The 20,665-nt window shown below is 35.6% G+C and overlaps 2 protein-coding genes across 2 annotated transcripts in view; both read right to left on the bottom strand.

Moving 5' to 3' along the window:
* LOC128997445 (ras GTPase-activating-like protein IQGAP1) overlaps nucleotides 1-12,622 on the bottom strand; it is a 51,250-nt gene extending 38,628 nt beyond the window's left edge. Inside the window, exons 1-10 of the mRNA XM_054423082.1 lie at nucleotides 12,558-12,622; nucleotides 11,673-11,907; nucleotides 10,865-11,009; nucleotides 10,101-10,258; nucleotides 6,435-6,569; nucleotides 5,939-6,023; nucleotides 5,441-5,535; nucleotides 3,378-3,534; nucleotides 2,778-2,962; nucleotides 305-427 (exon numbers count right to left, since the gene is read on the bottom strand). Of these exons, the coding sequence (XP_054279057.1) occupies nucleotides 305-427; nucleotides 2,778-2,962; nucleotides 3,378-3,534; nucleotides 5,441-5,535; nucleotides 5,939-6,023; nucleotides 6,435-6,569; nucleotides 10,101-10,258; nucleotides 10,865-11,009; nucleotides 11,673-11,907; nucleotides 12,558-12,622 (1,383 nt within the window). The remainder of the gene's footprint in view (nucleotides 1-304; nucleotides 428-2,777; nucleotides 2,963-3,377; nucleotides 3,535-5,440; nucleotides 5,536-5,938; nucleotides 6,024-6,434; nucleotides 6,570-10,100; nucleotides 10,259-10,864; nucleotides 11,010-11,672; nucleotides 11,908-12,557) is intronic.
* Nucleotides 12,623-17,745: 5,123 nt separating this feature from the next.
* The window catches only part of LOC128996906 (glutamine-rich protein 2-like), a 30,600-nt gene continuing 27,680 nt past the window's right edge, over nucleotides 17,746-20,665 (bottom strand). The window contains exons 10-12 of the mRNA XM_054422432.1: nucleotides 20,350-20,502; nucleotides 19,219-19,302; nucleotides 17,746-17,962 (exon numbers count right to left, since the gene is read on the bottom strand). Of these exons, the coding sequence (XP_054278407.1) occupies nucleotides 17,818-17,962; nucleotides 19,219-19,302; nucleotides 20,350-20,502 (382 nt within the window). The 3' untranslated portion in view covers nucleotides 17,746-17,817. The remainder of the gene's footprint in view (nucleotides 17,963-19,218; nucleotides 19,303-20,349; nucleotides 20,503-20,665) is intronic.

The raw sequence follows: 20,665 nt of genomic DNA, 5'->3' as shown, positions 1-20,665 counted from the left end.
AACTTTTAAGTCTCCAAGATAGGCTTGGGCTTCATTGATAACAAAACTAGCTTTTCCAATCGACTTTAATTTTGAACCACATCTTTGGTAATTTTCTGGAAAAATGTATAACAATTATACATTAATTATTATTATTACATTTATTATTACATTAATAACATGGGCCTACTGTATTCCAAATATTTTTTTCTTATTGATTTTAATTTGAATATCTATTGAGTCACTTTGTAGTGATTATCAATATTTACAAGCATCCCTAAAATATTATGGAATGCATTTACAAAAACGTCAGTATCCAACTAACCTCAAACCGCAGTATAGCTGACAGGTCCATGAGTTTAGTCCATATGCGGTCGTGGCTCTTGGAGTCTAAAGCACTGGAGAGAGCTGCAATCTGGGACAGAACTCTAACACTTGTCTTGATGTCCTGAAATCGTATGATCAACTTTAGTGGGTATTTTCTCAATAGAAAACACTTTTTTGCCACATTACACTGCTTTAATGGACTTGCCACGCAAGGATTTAGTCCGGAAAACAGCTGTCTACCACCTGTTTTCAAATGGGATTTTATTACTTACTGTACTGTAATGAATTTTTACCAGACGCCAGCTGATTATACAATGAGTGGTTAGTACAATGAGTTGTTGAATCACAATCATTTTCAATGAGAGGTTATAAACAAAACCATAACTTCCCTTAGAAGTAGGGATGGACGGGATTGAATTTTTAGTTCGGGACGGGACGGGACGGGATTTTTATTTCCTTCCCGATTTTCGGGACGGGACGGGACGGGATTTTTTTCTGTGCATAAAACGAAAGTACTGTATTGCAGTTACCAAAAAAGACATAAGAAATCAATTTTTACCATTTGTGGCACTGATCTATAAAAACCAAAAAATGGGTAACAATTTACAGGTACCTATAGAAACTTGTGACTCGCGGGTCACGGGGTGATCGTCTGTATGACTCGCGGTCACGGCGCGATCGTCGTCATGACTCGCGGTCACGGCGCGATCGTCGTCATGACTCGCGGTCACGGGGTTATCGTCGGTATGATTCCACGGTCACGGCGCGATCGTCGGTATGACTCGCGGTCACGGCGCGATCGTCGGTATGACTTGCGGTCACGGCGCGATCGTCGGTATGACTCCGCGGTCACGGGGTTATCGTCGGTATGACTCGCGGTCACGGCATGATCGTCGGTATGACTCGCGATCACGGCTCGATCGTCAGCATGACTCCGCCATCACGGCATGATCGTCAGTATGACTCCGCGGTCACGGCGCGATCGTCGGTAGGACTCCGCGGTCACGGCGCGATCGTCGGTATGACTTGCGGTCACGGCGCGATCGTCGGTATGACTCCGCGGTCACGGGGTTATCGTCGGTATGACTCGCGGTCACGACGCGATCGTCGGTATGACTCGCGGTCACGGCGCGATCGTCGGTAGGACTCCGCGGTCACGGCGCGATCGTCGGTAGGACTCAACGGTCACGGCGCGATCGTCGGTATGACTCGCGGTCACGGCGCGGTCGTCGGTAGGACTCCGCGGTCACGGCATAATCGTCGAAATGACTTCGTCTCCTGCGTTCGCGGACCTATCGCTCGCAATAACGGCGTTATCGGCACTCGCGAAGCGGAAAAATCGCCGACGATCGGACCAAATCCCGTCCCGAAAAATTCCCGAGTCAAATGTAATCCCGTCCCGATAATCGGGAATATTTTTTTCCCGAAAAATTCCCGAAATTTCGGGACCCGTCCATCCCTACTTAGAAGTCATGAGTAGTGGTTATTAAGTTCATTTGTTGGTGGGAGCATGTAACGGATTTGTACATTTGATTTATTGTTAGGTTACTTTAGAGTAGTATGACGGAAAATATTGTATGTCACTTGTCCAAAATGTGTTTTCCATAGCCTTATATTTTCCGGACTAGTAACGTGATAGGTACTAATAAATACAAAATTAAAATATTTCATGTTCGCTACTTTAATGTGATTGTCAAAGTGGTCAGAGACTATGAAATGTCTCAATTTTCTGTGTGTGCATAAATTTTAAATGTATCCCTATTGAGAAGACATGCCTACTGTACAGTTGAGCCTACTCTTCCTATAAAAAACACAATGAAACCTGTTTTGGCCTAGAGCCTTCACAAATAATAATTCAAATTCAAATTATCTTTATTTATATTATGTACAAAACATACAATAAATAGTGTCAAGCTTATAATTACTATGTACAAATACTTAACCTAAACAAAAAATACAGAAAACAAAACTATCTATAGCTGTATACATTCATAAAAAGTTCATCTATTGAGTAGGTGGGTTTTTCTATCAAAAATTCTTTAAGTTTTTGTCTAAACTTTTTTTTATCCTTAATATCTTTTATTTCATTTGGTATTATCTTTAAAAACTTTACACCGGCACATGAGGGCTTATTTTTATACATTTCTAAGTTGTGTTTAGGTAGAACTATATTTTTTTGTTTCTAGTGTTGTATTGATGGGTTTCACAATGTGTTTTAAATTTTTCCTGGTTATTTTTTCCATGTATGATACATTCCAGTACGTTTCAAATTGAGAAAATGTTGCTTTACAGACTCATTATAATCTAGATTTAACATTATTCTTATTGCCTTTTTCTGTAAAACAAGTATCTTATCTAAATTTTTCTGGGAAGTGCCTCCATACACTACTATTGCATAAGATATATAATATGTTTCTATGATTATTTAGTATTTAGTGAATCAGTGGGATGAGAAAGATTTATTCACAAACCTGCAGGGTGAGATCGTGACCACAGTCCATTCTGTCAGCAACCATCTCTTCCCAGTAGAGAGGGGCAGCAAACTCAGTGAGTAGTTCAGAGTCTATGTCTAGTGCTGGGTTACTCAGAGCTGCTAACAACCCGTCCACAGAGCCCCCAGCAAGCTCTTCATTGACTCTAACTACAGCTGCTGTCCCTGTACAGTGTACACAAATATATCACAAATATATCTTCCTGATTCATAAAATCAATCATTACATAACTTTGTTTGTTAATACAAAATTTAAATTTCATATTAAAAAGTATATGTCATGTGGATTTCAGTTTAAGAATCATTGAAGTTTAGGTAAATATCAGTTACGAGATCTGAGTAAAATCAATATTTTGACAAACCATATAACTCAAGTAAAAGTAACACACGACAATACAAATAATTTTAGAGATGAATTTTTTTTACGTCTAAACATGATTTTTGTAGTTCAAGATTTAAGTTGGTCTAGAGCAAACATTATAGAAACCTGTAAACTCATATTCACAATATTATTATGCCTCGTGTCATACCAATACTTTTTACCAGCGCAGTAGCTGAATGTTTCAGTGCGTAAACTTACGTCTTCGATGTGTCAGAGCACTGATGTTTCCATTATTAACGATTTCCTGCATCACCTTGCGCCACTCGGAACTTTCTTCGTATTCTATCCAGTTGCCACTCTCCACTAGACATCGTAAACCTTCCTCATAAAACTGACCGTTTGTCTGTTCCACATTCTGCAACAAAAAGGTAATCAATCAAACCCAATTCCGTCTGGGCTGAAAAACACAGTTTAGAATGTTTACTTCTGATCCATCAATGCACTAAAATTCATTCCTTAATGACCAATGCAAAAAAGTTTCATAAGGCCTACTAGAACAAAATTTCAATGTTATTTTTAATTGATAACCTTGACCCTCCCTGATATTCAATAACAAGATGAAGATCAACTTACATAGTTGCAATAAGGCGTGAAATGTAGTCATTTCATTCTGTACGTTTTGAACTCATCTTCAGCAGCATTCACTAATTTATAGTGATGGGCGTATCCAAGAAAATGTCGGTACCGGATCCGGATCCGGATCTTGAAAAATTCGGATCCGGATCTTCGGATCCGGATACACACTGTCATAAGGGCGGGTAAAAAAACGTAATTAACAGAATGCCAATTTAAATCATACTGTTTCAAATTCAATTGAGAAATGGCTTTGCCATATAAGTTATTTAGATCAAGAGACAAACACTGAGTCATGGCCTTGCCATATAAGTTATTTGCATCAAAAGACAAACACTGAGTCATGGCCTTGCCATATAAGTTATTTGCATCAAAAGACAAACACTGAGTCATGGCCTTGCCATATAAGTTATTTGCATCTAGAGACAATCATCGAGACATGGAATAGCCATATAAGTTATTTGCATCTAGAGACAAACATCGCGACATGGCCTTGCCATATAAGTTATTTGCATCAAGAGACAAACACTTGGGGGAAAAACGGTCTTGTACATGGATACAGACAGCTTTGTGTTAGTAAACGAATCTTGGGGAAATCGGTCTCTTACATGGATACAGACAGCTTAATGTTGGTAAAAAAATCGGGGTTGTACAGTGATACAGGCAGCTTTGTGGTAGTAAAAAAATCGTGGTTGTACAGTGATACAGACAGCTTTGTGTTAGTAAAAAAATCGGGGTTGTACAGTGATACAGACAGCTTTGTGTTATTAAAAAAATCGGGGTTGTACAGTGATACAGACAGCTTTGTGTTAGTAAACAAATCGAGGTTGTACAGTGATACAGACTGCTTTATGTTGGTAAAAAATCGGGGTTGTACACTTGTACAGTGATACAGACAGCTTTGTGTTGGTAAAAAAATCGGGGGGAAGTCGGTCTCTTACATGGATACAGACAGCTTTATTTTAGTAAACAAATCAGAGTTGTACAGTGATACAGACAGCTTTATTTTAGTAAACAAACCGGGGTTGTACAGTGATACAGACAGCTTTGTGCTAGTAAAAAAATGGTGGTTGTACAGTGATACAGACAGCTTTGTGTTAGTAAAAAAATCGGGAAACAATTTCAAAAAATCGGATCCATCAAAACCGGATCCAGCCCAAGATCCGGAATTTTTTGGATCCGATCCGGTACCGGTTCTAGCTCGGATCCGGCGGATCCGGTAGTCCGATATCCGGATCCGACCATCACTACTAATTTAACATAAATCTCATTGAGCGATGCTTGTCAGATATTTATGCTGCTAAAGATGAGCCTTCACACAAATACTTAAAACATTTTAAACATGAAATTATTATATTTGACACCTTACAAGGCAACTGCGTAGCTAGATCTTAGTAACTTAATCAATGTTAAATTGTGTGACCTTTGTTTGAGTAGGCCTATCTATGAGTACCTAAAGTACTATGAGGTTTAAGCTCTACTTACACTAAAAAAAAAACTAAATAAAAACCTCCCAATCCTAAGTGAGCACCTTCTTAGAGAAGCCTTCAAAGCTCTCAAAGGACTAAAAGACTAACTAAGATATCTAAATTTGTTTAACTTAAAGTTTTCTTTCACTTGACATAGTTTAAATAATCCTTAAGGTTGCTAGAATAGTTGCATAATTGAAGCATTGCTACATGACCCACCATGAGTTGAAGGCAAGGAGACGCCAATGCAGACGACATCCGGTCAGGGTCGTTCTGAGCAACAATGTCCAGAACCTCATTCCACTTCTGGCCAACTGAAAAATAAAGAAACATGCTTATAAAACAAAGGGAACTAAATGCTGATATTCCTTGTTTTAAGTTTATTTTGGTGTTAAATGGTAAAACCTGTGTCTACTTGTGGACTACTAAAATTGTGTCCTTTCCGGATTTGTTATTTCTTGTTTTGACAACCATACAGTTTTCTTTGAGGTCTACACATTTCTTTATTTTTAGGAACTTTTTCACCTGAGGCAGGATCAGATTTTAGATCCCAAATTTGTGTAATAGTCTTTTAAAGACAATAACAGTATTCTAAACTTAACCTTAATCTACTGGCATTTACTCTGATTAAAACCATGTGTTAAAAAAACATGATTCAGAGGATGAAATATATTCTTTTCAACCCAAAATTATACATCATAAAACAAAAGTTCTTACCATTGACAGAGTTTATATGTCCCTGAAGTTCGGCTTGAGTGAGCAGTTCGTCGTATACATCAGCAACGTAGCTATCATTCAGGGACTACAAATTTCAATAAAACATTAATGTTCATACATAATTTAGCATAATTTTAAACTGATTTCCTGTACTATAATTTTATTACGTTTATCGCATCAAATCAGTTTTTTAACGTGTTGAATCAAATCAGTAAGAAACACAAATTGAATGTTATCAGAAAACCTATCATTTAATATAACTAACACTATTTAAAACTAGTTAAAAAACAATTAATCTATACCTCTAACACAACTTTTCTATACCTTTAGCTATACCTCAACTTTTCTAACACAGTTTAATGTGAATAGTTGAACAAAGATTAATTTCTGCATAGCATGATGATTAATTAACTATACTGGAGTTCAAAGTGTATAAATTTATTCTTAAACAACAGAGGCTGGCTATTCTAGGAACCTAGTTGATTCTGTATCTTACCCTATTCAATGCAGCTTCCACTTTGGCTGCCTTTGCTGTTTTCAATGTTGCAGCATATTTCTCTAAATATTCAGTCAAAACAAACTCCAGCTTGGCATTTCTATTTTGTAAACTCGTTAACAGTGCTTGTGAATCCTGTAAACATTACATTGAATCCTATAAACATTATACATTAAAAGATACATGAGTAAATTGGGCCCATTGGGCCCAATGATTGAAATCGTTATTATCATAATGTATCTAATTGTCTTTATCTGTTTAACTAACTTTTTATGTTTGAATAGGCTGAAATAAGAATGTTGGTTTGTGCCCACAACTCAAAGGACAATAGTTTTAAGCAACAGAAGCACTTTTGCGGCTTAGGGGACAAGGATTTACATGATTACCTACTTTTTTTGTCCAAGGACGCTAGGCACGAGCCTGGGATTGTTTTTCACATTACTTCAGGCTAGACCTAAGAGTTGCGCATTATCACTTAGATAAAATCCATTGGTGACTTGGCGGGGATCGAACCCGGGACCTCAGGGACTGAAGTCCCGTGCTCTAACCACTACGCCAGCTCGCTCCCCAGATACCAAAGATACATGATTACCTTGATGATACCAAACATGTCGTTGTACTAGACCAAGATCATACAGGTGATAGTCAAGAGAGCAAATAAATTGAATCATGAAGCAAGCTGTGACAAGGCTCAGATTTTCATTTGTCAAGATAGGATTTTAACAAAGTTTCAAACACTGATCCCTTGCTTTTACAGGCATAATTATTGTATTAGGTTTTTTGACTTAAGACTTTCCTGACAGTGTTATGACCTTGCAATACAGTAGAGAGTCAAAAATCCGAACCAATTGGGACCGTAGGTAGTTCAGATTACCGATTTGTTAGGATTTTCAAACATAGCCTAGAAATGCCTAATAGACACATAATTATGCCTACAGTATTAAAAATACAGTTCTAAGATACAGTGAATGAAATAAAAATAATGATTTTTGTACTTAGGTATTTTCGTTATATAACTGGGGAATTCGTTTCTTGAAAAAATATGTAGAGCTTATACATTGGAAACAAACAAAACAGACTGGCTCGGCGTGTTCACTCATTTCCCTGCCAACCGACTGTTTGGCCCGCGAAATTGTAAAACATCTGTTGTCTCTGTGCTAATTCAATATTTTTAAAACCTCAGGAGCAGTTCGGATTTTTGACGTTTAGGATTTTTGACGTTCGGATTTTCAACTCTATACTGTAGGCTATATGAGTGAAAATTTAAAAACGTACGTTTTCAGGAAAAGCACTTTGCAAATTTTTTCCCCTTTTTTCAAAACTTTTATTATTTTTTTTATTTTATTAACATTTGAAGTTTCATAAAATGTCCATGGTAACGCAATATCTTTGGTAGTTTTTTTTTTAAAGAGCATCTTTAGTGGAAAAACACAAAATCCTGTCACGACCATAACGGACGTTTAAATGAATATTAAAAATAGTTAATATTATTTTTATAACTATGTTTTGCTATAAACTAATTTACTTTTATGACCATTATACAATAAAAAGGTCACTGAGCTTTTGGTATATTTGGTCTTTCTAGAAAAAAAGAAAAAAACTCAAAAAATTGAAAAAAGCCAATAAAATCTTTTTAAGTTTGTATAACTCCGAAAAAACTTACCAGAGACCCGAAAAATCGTTATGTTTGTATAGAGGTGTGCTTCTTTTGTGTATAAAACATTGAAATATGACGATATTTTAATTTTTGAATTTTTTATGATAGAAATCATAAACGTGATGGTCAGGGACAAGTGGTACGGTCGTGAATTGTCTGGAATAATCTAAATCTTTCTAAACAATCCTTCAATTATACTGTTAGATATAATAAAATTATGTGTTTCAATTGAACTAAACTGTTCAATTTACAATTATATTAAAGTTATTGTCACGACCAAACACACTATAATCCATAAGGCTGGATTGGTCGTGAAAAAACCACGATGGTCGTGAAACTTTGGTCGTGAAATTTTGTGTTATTTGGCTCTGTTCTTGCGGTAGCCCTGCACCTCATGTTCAAGGATACAAAGTGGACTTCTAGGTTAATCTAGCAATTGAAATATCTTATAAACAAAAAATAACACCATGTCTACTTCATCGAATGACTACGTACGGTCATGGACACACCAAAATTACAAAAAACACAATCTTTCCTTTATTAATCTTGTAATTCCTCCTTTCAAGTCGAAACGACCGGCACTACAATCCTGACGTACACCCCGAACTAGTCTCTAAAACCAACTGACTCCATCGACGCCAGGCTTGCCACTGTCGTGCTCCAAAGTTGAAAATTTTCCCCAAATGGTCGTGACGCCAAATCGAGGGACAGACTTATTTTGTCATGGTAGTCAGTTTGCAATGACAATAAAATTATAATATGCTCCTTTTTTGTAAGTTTAATAACCATTGATGACATAAAAATATGGCTTTATATATTTCGGCATGAATAATTAGTCTAAAAACAGCGTGAAAGTTGGAAAATGTACCCTAGGGACACGTCATGGTCGTGAATTTCGAGACTTAAAAAATACGAAAAAAATACCTAGAACCTATTTAAAACCAAATAAATGTGTGTAACATGTTGCCCCCGTCCCAAAAAATATTAAAACACATAATAATAAACTACAAATCCAGTATCTACGAAGTAAAAGGCCAGGGACATGAAAACGTACGTTTTTAAATTTTCACTCATATACTGTCTCTAAAAATCTTTCAGATGTATAGGTCTATGTATTGATTCACTTTTCACTTAGGCTAAGCGCACAAGGTTGATTTTTTTATCGGCCGATAAAAAAATCAGTTAAAATATGTTCACCATGGCAAAGTAGGTATGGAGATAAGTGTAGGATGAGTGACACGATCTTGTAGTCTTGTTTGTGACTAAGGCCGACTTATTCCTTAGACACAGCTGTTGATTAATAGCCCATACAGCTAATGGCAATCATTAAATCGGTCGGGTAGAAGAGCCAAATGAACTCACTGGTCGTCGGTAAATCCCAAAATAGTTAAATTTTTTATTGTTTGGAATTCAGCAGCGCGCTTCAGGTACGTCCGATCTTAATAATCAAGGGCTCAAATGAAAGCTGGTATTTCACTGAAGGTTCTTAGACCAAAACATATAGGATTACGTAATTATAACTGAGGAAATATATCTTCAATTGAAGTAACAATTAAAAAAAAATCTAGTTTATGTTTTTTGGTCAAGTAATACTGTAGATAAATGAATGCTGATGCTTGATGGCAAATCTACGCGTGCATACCTTTAATTTAAGACCAAAATTATGAAAATCGGTCGGGTAGAAGAGCCGAACGGACTCAGAAAAGAAAAAACAAATTTATCTCCTATAAGAAATGTACAGGGAGCAAATTACGTTTGTGCATAACTCGAGTAATACGTCAGATAAATGAATGCCGATGCTTGATGGCAAATCTACGCATGCATACCTTTAATTTAAGACCAAAATCATGAAACTCAGTCGGGTAGAAGAGGAAGACGGACTCGGAAAAGAAAACCCGATAATTTTTAATATATAGATTCACAACCTGTTAGTGTTTTAAAGCAGAGTTAACAAAAGCTATCGTGGTTGAGTGGGTTCCCAGGCAAGTACTTCAACATGTTACACCCACCTCAGCATCCACGGCTTGGTTGATGGCTATGACAGCAGCATGTAGAGCAGCAGAGTCCCCGGGTAGCTCCTTGGCCAACAAACCTCCTATCTTCTGGAAGGCTGGCAACTGTACTCCGTACTTCTGTAGTTCACTGCTCATCACTGTGATCTCCTCATCTACAACACCAACATACAATACAACTGTCTGGTTGATGGCTATGACAGCAGCATGTAGAGCAGCAGAGTCCCCGGGTAGCTCCTTGGCCAACAAACCTCCTATCTTCTGGAAGGCAGGCAACTGTACTCCGTACTTCTGTAGTTCACTGCTCATCACTGTGATCTCCTCATCTACAACACCGACATACAATACAACTGTCTGGTTGATGACTATGACAGCAGCATGTAGAGCAGCAGAGTCCCCGGGTAGCTCCTTGGCCAACAAACCTCCTATCTCCTGGAAGGCTGGCAATTAAATACAGCAAAATTCTAAATATTTCCTGGGGTTGTGTAGATATCTATCATTGTCTATTCCCGTGGACACAAAAACATCATCATCGTCTTTTGTGGTCGTGTGTAATAATCCTGAACATCTTCCGCAGACGGGTAGACATCATCGTCATCTCCGTAATCACAGAAATATATTATTGTCTTTCGTGATCGTGGCAAAATCTTGAAGATCTTCCATAGTGTTGTAGACATCATCATTGTCCTTAGTCTGCAGGTTTGCTGTAGCGGGAAATTTAACTACTTCTCTAGATTATTTTTTGACAACTTATATGTTACCTGTAAATGTGATTTTCCCATACAGATCCTGTATCTGAGGTGCCTTCCCCAGTTTGAACAAGTGTGAGCTAAGGGCGTGCACACAGTATATTACTCGAGGCATGTTCTTCTTGTCATACACATCAGTTGTTTCAGGTTGGAATGTCTGCAAACATACCAGATGTTACAACTATTTACTACGCATAACATCCAAAACAAAATATTATTAACTTTTGGATACTGAAATTGTATTAATAGTAGAAAGTTTAATACTGAAATAATCCAAGATATGTATGCAGAATGTCTATACACCACCAGCCATTATTAAGTAAGGGTTTATTTTATTGGTGATCTTCTTGAACCTCACAGAGAAATTTTTAGAATTTACTTAAAATAGTAAATCATACATAATGTGACACCAGTTAATTTGATTTATTATTAGGCCTACCTATAGTACAGACAAGTAAGATACAGAGGAAACATTCAATGGTACGCTAAAGTAGTATCTAGCACCAGTCGCTTGTGTCTAGTGCAAATTCTATTGGTCGTCCCCTTCCGCTCTCTTTAGCCTGTGGGCTACAACTGCTGTCCTTGCTCAGTACTAGTATATTTCCGCCCCACCATACCCGAGATAAAAGCGCACGATTGTTCCATAAGAATGTTTCCTCTGTGCCTATACAGTAGTCAATGAAAAGCTCAATATTTGTATAACCTTCCTTACAAATAGGCCCTTAACAAATAAAAAATTAATCATGTTGCATTGAGTGGAAAGTAAATAGGTAGGCCTATGGCAGTTAGTTTTTATACTACATTCTCTAGCAACACCTACCAATGGCAATTTTACAGTCTTTAATGACTTGATCCAATAGTTTATATTGTCGGTGTGACGAAAATGGAGACCTGCAGCCCGGTACCGCTTTAGGTCTTGATCGTAAATGCGGTTCTTCGGAACAGTTTCTGGAGCAATAATGTTTCCTAATTTTGCTAAAATGACTCCATTCCTCAGATATTCTTCTAGTTCTGTGCAAGGTGGAAGTTCTTCGCGAAGCACAGCCTCCATCCATCTTAAAAGATAAACAAGTTAATAGACAAGGAAGCTATTTTATTGTATTTCTGTGTTGTTGGCAACCTTATTTTTTAAGGAAGATGTATTTATTTTAAGAAATGAATTCATTCTTTTTGAAACTTTACCTTATTCTATCAAGAAACATAGCCATGAAGTGATTTTGCTGTGGATTATTTAATATAATGCTGCTAAAACCAATACTTTGTAGGGATGTAGGCCTACATAAAAGTAAAAATAATAGGTATGTGTAGGCTTAAAAATAAAAATAAAAAACTGTTATGTGAGTTATCCTACTCTTTAGTATTGAATTATTGAGTTTACAGTACCGGTACAGTATTAAGTTTACTAGACTAGGTAATTTATTGTAACTCACACGGACCTCAGGCAATTGAAATAATATGAATAAATTAATCTTAAAAGCTGAATTATGTTTGCTGCCTTAATGATTAAAACTGCTTTACTTATTAGAGAAGAGATAGCCTAGTCTAATTATTGATACACAGTATATTATTTATTAATAATATTAACTTAATTGACAAATTGATTCTGTTATCATAAAGAAGAACATTATTACCGGTATGCAAAATGGTAGCTATGTAGCTTTCCATTGCCTACTAGATTATGCACAATTCTAAGTTAAAAACTTACTTTCTTGCCTCTTCCAGGTGGCAAAGGTATTCATAAGCAACTTGTTTCTGCCGAATTTCATCCATTTCTTCGGCTGAGTGGCGAACATCTCCGCCCACTTAAAAACAATTTAAAAATAAAATGTAGGCCTACGGGTTTGGCTCAAAAATAAAACATTAAGGCACATGAAAAACTGAGGGCCGAATCAATAGCCCAAAGGTCAAAGGGAACTTGAAAACACAGAGAAACGCTACTGGCATAACAAGAATAGGCCTAAGTTAAGGGTTCTGTTTACAATTTCTAACTTACATGTAGGCCCTACTAGTCTTCAGTTGAAAAATTTCTTTTTCTATAACAAGCTAAAAACCATTAACTTAAGGAACAGTCCTGCAGAGAACTTACAATATAAGTTAACTTATTATCAGATGAAATTTCAATTTTAACTTATACGGTACTTAAAAATATTTATCATAATTTGATAACAAATATTGGATGAAAGTTTGATAACTTATAGGCTACTTTCACCGTCTTTTCTGTCATCAAATAGGATTTTGAATTGTTCCAGAGGTGAGGTTAGGTTTGATTACAACAGTTTTACTAAGTTAAGTATAGGATACACATTCACACTTCAGTAATAAGTACACTTATTGTAGGCTATGTCTATAAATCACTACAAAAGTTTGTTTAAAAAAGTTACATTTTACATGCTGTTGTGTTACAGTTTTGTTGATTTTTACCATTTACCATTTACCATCGATGTCTTCTCCGCCGTCCTTGTAGACAGGGGAATCGTCAATTTCTTGTAATAGTGTACCTATGTGTGTGAGAGTGTAATTGAGCATTGCTTTCCTATTCGTTGTTTAGGTTATATTTGTGTTCGTTGATAGATTCAGTTAATTTAATTGCATGCAAGTTAATAGTACAGCCGTTTGCTCTTCACAAACCTTCATCCCCTTCAAGTATTAGTGTCACTAGAACTTGGACTCGCCTAAATCACCATCGCTCAATGATCCTTAAAACTGTTGTCTTTGGTTTTGTTTTTTGGACACTTAGAATAATTTCTGACTAAAAATGATTGCATTTTCGGATTCAGCATCTGAAAACCTGTAAGCTTGTAACTTAGGCCTTGAACATTAGGAAACTTAAGTTATGTAGGCCTAGGCTAAATGTAGCCTATACGTAAACTTGTAGGATCTCACGTTTACTTAAAACATACAATTTGAAAACTTATAAGTTAGGTAGCAGAAGGCAAAGGTCTCAAGCTAACAACCAAATTGAACAATGTTAAATTTGATTTCAGAAATGTAGGCTAGTCTTCACACGACTAACTTAATGCTCGATTTGTTAACTTATTTAAAAAGTAGGCGTAGGAAAGTTGACATAGAGCCAATTAAAATATAAAAGAGAAAGCTCTAACTTAATTTACATTTACCAAACATAATCATTAAAAAAATAGGCCTAACTTACCTAAAGACATTTCGATGTCTTCACGCTTGTCACTTGAGTTCAAATATTCAAATCTTGAACCTAAATACTTACTACGAAAACAATACACTGACACGCGTATCTTAGTCCTTAAAAGAAAAGTTTGATTCTTTAATAAAGTGCTCCAAACAGTCCAAACACACATTAAAGAACAAGTCTATGAACAATGACACTGTTTCCGACTGGGCAAAGATAATTATTAATTCTTGTTTCGTACTCTTCATAAATCCTGTATGGAATTTTAATTCCTAACAACTAGGCTACATAATGGCACAAAACAAATAAAATTGTTAATCTAAATTCTAAACGGACAGTGGAGACGGAGAAAACAAAATAAAAACAGCTGTAAACATTTCAAATACAAAATAATTTGGGGTTATCATTCTGCCTGGAGCCTTCTGTTCTATTGGACAATTTCATTGTATTACCGCGCTTTTAAATGCATAGAGTATAGAGTGCAAGCAGAAGCAGCGCTACTTGAAAAAGCAATAAGATTAAGCGGTTATTTTAGTATTGATTATGAGCATTATATATAATAGCTCACAATATTTTCTGTAAGCCACCAATCCCAAACACAAAAATAATAATCTTGTATATCCTTCAGAATGAATTTGTTTTTTCTTTCATTTTTCATTGGTTTCATAACAATACTCCCAAAACATGTATAACTCAAATAATTAGTTATTAGCATTGATAATCTCCCTCTTTAGAGATAAATAATCAATGTTTTTTGAATGTTTTGTCTGCCATGTGCCAAGGCCGCAGCCTGGTAGATTAAGACATAAGGCCATAGATAAAACATACTCCCTTGGTATGTTTTATCTATAAGACTTAAGACATTTGTTGATCTTTAGGCAATTACATGCAATCAATCTTGTCATGGAAGCTTGAAAGGCACAAGTCAGTCATACAACAGTAAAACATGCTACACTAAAGAAAAATCATTAATTATTATTAATGATTGGCAACGTCACAAAGTAGTGCTGTTTAGCACCAGACGTCCCATAAGGTAACGTAGCACTGTAGCAGACAGGTAAAACCATTGAGTTAAAGGTGGCCGTGGGTAAAACCCATTCATTTAATCGCGTATTATTCATTTAAATAATATAAATTTATTAAAAGTTCGAAATTAAATCATACAGTGTTGTAAACCAAAAAACAATATAGGCCTAAATTGAAAATATATTTCTGTACATTTAAAATGTCGTTAATATTTTCATAGCCCAGTAACCAAGCTTTCCCCTTCTTAAAAATAAACAACATACTCATTATAGATGCCTCCAAACAAAACAGCTGCTGTAATAGCACTATAACCGGCACTAGGCACCACTGACAGTGTTGCCACTTTGAGCCGCAGCCTGGAGTTAAAGGTGTCCGTGCTACCGTGCTGCATGTATCCAATACACGTCTGTTCAAATATTAAGGCCGAATCAACTGATAAATTAATACACCATTAATTGTAATAAATAAACATTAATCTAATTTCGGTATCTACATTTTAGCGAATTTCCCTATAGGGAAGTAGCTATTACCGTAGGTGGCACGGTAAGACCTAGACCCGGGACCGATTTACTTTTTCATTTTGATGTCCCCAGAGGCCAAAAACACCATTCGTTCAAATTTTTATATATGTATATATATATATATATAGACATATATATATATATATATATATATATATATACGTCCGTGAACGCGATAACTTGAGTAATTTTTGTCCGATTTTGATGAAATTTGGTTTAAAGGTGTAAAGCGGGATAAACTTGAATGAGTTCGCGAACCAGCAAGATCGGACCATGGGAACGGGGCTTTACGGGGGGTTTTATGGGGTAAAAATTGGTTTTTCTCACTTTTGACCCTCAAAACACAAAATTTCCCGATTTCTCTTTAGACCTTTTTAAAGAGCTTAAAAAAACAAATAATTTAGTATACAAAAGTATTTTTGTTCGATTATTAGTAACGGAGAAAATTAAAAAAATTGTAAATTTAAAATTCCCATGTTATTCTTAAGGAGAATATTGTAAAATGTTGTAGTTTGCTTGTTTATGGATATATTTTGATCGAACTTGGCAAATTTATTTATTTTGTACTAAGCTATCAATATTTTACTCAAAAACACACTTTATTAGTTTCCTTGTAGCAGCAAACCTAGGTACTCGTTAAACCTAATGTTATTAAAATATATTTAACTGGAAATCAATTCAGACAAATGGAAATTCGCTTAGTCGGCAGGTTTGCTGCGGCGGGGGTATTTATTTGTTATAACACCAAAAACATTAAGTACATTCAAACAGTTTAGTCTCTGTTACAGTATGTGAAAGATAATCTGCACCAACTTACAACAGGGGAATTTCACCCCTCAACAGGAACCAGCTCCACCCTACTAACTACAGGCTGTCCAAAACACAAAAGCTGTTACTGGATTAGGGCTCTGGTGGTGTATGATCTCCTCCAAAGATTTAAGACTTGTAAACCACCGCTTTTCATAAAACAGTCAAAGCCTGGCTAGTCAGACAACTGTATTCAGTCCATGAATATTTTTGATGCATTGCACCATGTATAGGCTCATGCAATCTTGCCTAAAATGTTGTAAAATCGTGTATATAATATTTTTAATTTTTAGTTTATATCCTTGACCCTTTTTTATCCTATCGAGTAATTCTGGTCAACCGTCACAGGAGGTATTAAAAGTGCAATAGAAAGATATTGGGTAAAACCGGTCAACGCATTAGAATTATGTGGGATATTTGGATTGCAGATGTGTTCAGTTATTACACTGGGGTTTGTTATTTAATAAAAGGACCATTGACTTCATTGTGAAATTGTCACATAAATAAAATAACCACTTTTTGAGGGGTGTGAGCAGAAGCTCTTTTACCCTTGCGACTCTTCTACTACCTAGATGGCTGAGGCAATCATTTTCAAATTTCACATGTTGAAAGTGACCATATCAGATCAGATGTTATATGACTTTTAAAATCTACTACTAGAAATCCGCCCCAGACAACTGGACTAACACGATCGGGTGACATTTAATTGCGAAGCATTCGTTTTGGCTTTGAAACTGTCAGATATTGTATTTGCGAAGGTTTATATGTATTCCTATACAGTAATAGTTTTGCCAGCATATCTGGAAAAATGCACACTAAATATGCAAACCAACTCCTGTTCTGAATATAAGGTTTAAACTTACTACAAGATTCCCGTACGTAGAACGGGCAAACAGCTAGAAAACATTTAAAATTGTGTGTTTAAAACTATGAGTCTAAAAATTGTAATGTAACAGTGGTAATCCATGTGAAAGTAGTATTTGACACATAAACTAACTAAACAAAGACATAAGCGATGACTTAAATGCAGTAAATCAGGAAACAGATTATAGAAATTGTTACTGTTAATCACGAATATTAGAACAGAATCTGTATGGATCATATACATAAACAAATGACCACTGAATTGTTTGAACCTTTTAATAATAACATTAACATATGGTTGGGACGGTATTTGACAGTTAATAAAAATAGGGTAATAAAATGCGACCATGTTGAAATCACTCACTAACAAAATGGATTATCAATGGGGAAGTAGGTCACCATTTTTATTACCTACTCACTCATTATGCCTTTTACCAAACTAATGATGGAAATGAAAGCAAATTACTGGCCTGGGGTACCTATCTGGGAATGATTGGATAAATACAATTAGTCATGTTTTACAACAGCAACTTTGTATAATTTTTATTTGTTCAACAATCTCTTGACACATGATATTCAGTCTATGATGTGGAGCTGGATGTTCAAACATTTAATGGCTGAGAGGTGTCAACAGCTGTTATGACTGGCCCCCAAGTTTCAAAGAAGTTGCCTGTGCGAGTGATTCTTTGTTGAGGAGTTGTGATCGTGTGACTACCTCCCACAAACCGGTTGACAAGATGCTCTCCGCTAAAAATTATTTATTACAAATTTTAAAGTTGCTAAAGTTATGCTACAATTAAAATGAGCCGAACAAGGAGATTACATGTTTACTGTCTTCAAAAAGTCTGATGCCAAAGCAGCCTTCATTTAAAATCAAACCAAATGATTTACTGCCGTAAAAAACATACAAAACATACGTATATGGCATCTTCATATTTTACAATAAAATTGCTATTTATAAGTGGACACCTTGTTATAAGTGATAAATTTGTCAACATCATACATACTTAATTCTATCAATAGAGATTTCAAATGTACTTTGAATTTTATTATCTAAGCATTTTACATTATATGGCAGCAAATTAGATTTTCTTACCTAATTCAAAAGTTGATTTAATGGTAGTTGATAAATTACATTGGTGAATCCTGATAAGATGACTCTGTCTGGCAAAATATGAATGCACTGAATTCAAATTGTAAGCAGGGATATTATCAAGATTCTCTTTAATGTACGGCAAAGAATCCAGTAAATATAATGAAGGCACAGTTAGCACACCAAGTTTTCTAGATATGATTTTTTAAACTTTCATCTGCAAAATCAGTAACTTTTTAACACTGCTGTCACATCCCCACACAACAATTCTATACGATAGGTGACTCTGAATGTGAGCAAAGTATATTGACATCAAAACATTGAAATCAACAATCAACCTGAGACGTCTAATCATAAAAATACCTTTAGACACTTGTTTGCACACATTCAAAAAAATTATTATTACATTTAATGTTAGGCTGTAAAACTATATCTAGAGATTTACTTGTCTCTCGTCCCTTGAATGAGAAACAAGTCTTTTAAATATTTTTTTACAAGAACTACCAATATTAAACATTTGACAAACCAGTAAGGCCCACACAACTTGCTCCAAAACACCACCCTACACTATTCACCTATCATTGTCCAGCTTAAAATATGTGTGTCGATATCTTAACAATTGAATTGAATATATAACCACTTTTTAATGCTCTTCATTTTTCACTCACAGTTGAGGAATGCTGGGATTGAACACAACAGAAAACGAGCCAAAAGGTCAAAACCAAAAGTCATCTGAAATAATACTTCACAATTTCTTAAAAGTATTCCAGCAGTTAATTCCGTAAAGTGAATTACAGCAAATAAACCAAACCAACCAGAGGAATATTGCCTTCCTTCAAACATATATTAAGAAAATAATCGTCACAACTATTATAATTATTATACTGAAAAACTTTTTAATAAACCTTACCTTCTAGATAGGGTCCTGAGCCTAGGGTCTGCAGGGTTTTGGAGCATTTCTTCAAAATGCAACAAATTTCTGCCAGTCGGTAATCTATGAAAAAGAAAAACATACCCATTTATTGGCATTCTGAGTGGGTTTTGATGAAAAAAGGTAAGATTTCAAAAATCACAAAAACATGGTAAAACGAGTTAAGAGTTTTAAGACACAACTCCTGCATGGTGTTCTCCTTGCCTCCATTATAGAATGGGGGAAACGTCAGTTTTTGTAAATATTGTAGATACTGATTTGACATGGCTCTCCCCCGAAAACCGAGAATTCAATAATGACAATGTTTGCTTAGGTCTACAAATGATGATTATAGGATATAGCTCGTTATATCGTTAGTGTAATTGATGTAAACAAATAACTCAGACTTGTGATGATCTAATTCAGTAGCAGAGTAATTATAATGTTTTCCTTCAAATCCGATAGTTGATTGATCCCAGGCAGGACCAATTCTGGACTCAGATGTAATTTTTCATTGGACCGTCAATTAATGATGCTTTCTAAGAAACGGTCGATGTTGGAGAGTGAGAAGACCACGGTTAAGTAATCAAAAATGTATGGAAATGACAAATTTAAAAATACTCACGCTGCAGGAATCCTTTATGTAGACTATGGGAACTAATTGTCTGATTGTATTGTCACTCAAATATTTCCTTAGAGATTTATTTCCTATTTAAATTTAATTAGGTTAACAAGAACTTAGGTTTGCTGCTTCAGGGGCGATAATATTGTGTGTTTTTTTAGCAAAAGCTAAATATCAATAGCTTTGTATCATATAAAATAGTGCCAAATTAAAAAAATACACCATAAACAAGAAATGTACAACAGTTAACTTATTCTCCAAAACTATAACATAGAAAATTTAAATTTAGGTTTTTTGAAATGTTGTCTAGAACCATTAATTAATTGTAGAACAACACTTCAATATGCAGAATTATATGTTTTTTTAAGCTCTACAAAATGACTAAAGCTCTGGAGACCTCAAAATGAGAAAGTAAATCAGTCATGGGTATAAGCCATGAGAACTATGGTACAGTAATAGCCTTGTAGGAAAAATTAGGTAGCTAACAAAAGTGAAATAAGTAAACTCACTTCTTCTGCTGCTTCCGCACTTGGTCCAGCTTGTACGCCAGGTAGGGCCGGACACTAGGCTGCGAGGGGAGGGGGGGAGGTGGAGTCATCTCATCAAATGTGTTCTCTGGCTTCATCACTGACTCGTTGTCACATGAGATGCACTGCACGTCTCTACAACAAGGTCAGTGCTACGTTTACCTCGATGCTTCTCTCAGCCTTTGTTTGTTTGAGGTGTGAAATACACAATTATTTTGACACATCAGAAATCAGACTTTGGCCGACATTGTTTTTTCATAATGTCTTCAACTAAATATGAAACATTTAAACTCACTAT

Source organism: Macrosteles quadrilineatus, unplaced genomic scaffold (genome assembly GCF_028750875.1).
Source record: "Macrosteles quadrilineatus isolate MER2022 unplaced genomic scaffold, UCM_ALF_1.0 Scaffold_6__1_contigs__length_79288215, whole genome shotgun sequence".
Classification (NCBI taxonomy): domain Eukaryota; kingdom Metazoa; phylum Arthropoda; class Insecta; order Hemiptera; family Cicadellidae; genus Macrosteles; species Macrosteles quadrilineatus.
The sequence above is the reverse complement of the archived record's forward strand: the minus strand, read 5'-3'. Positions and strand labels throughout refer to the sequence as shown.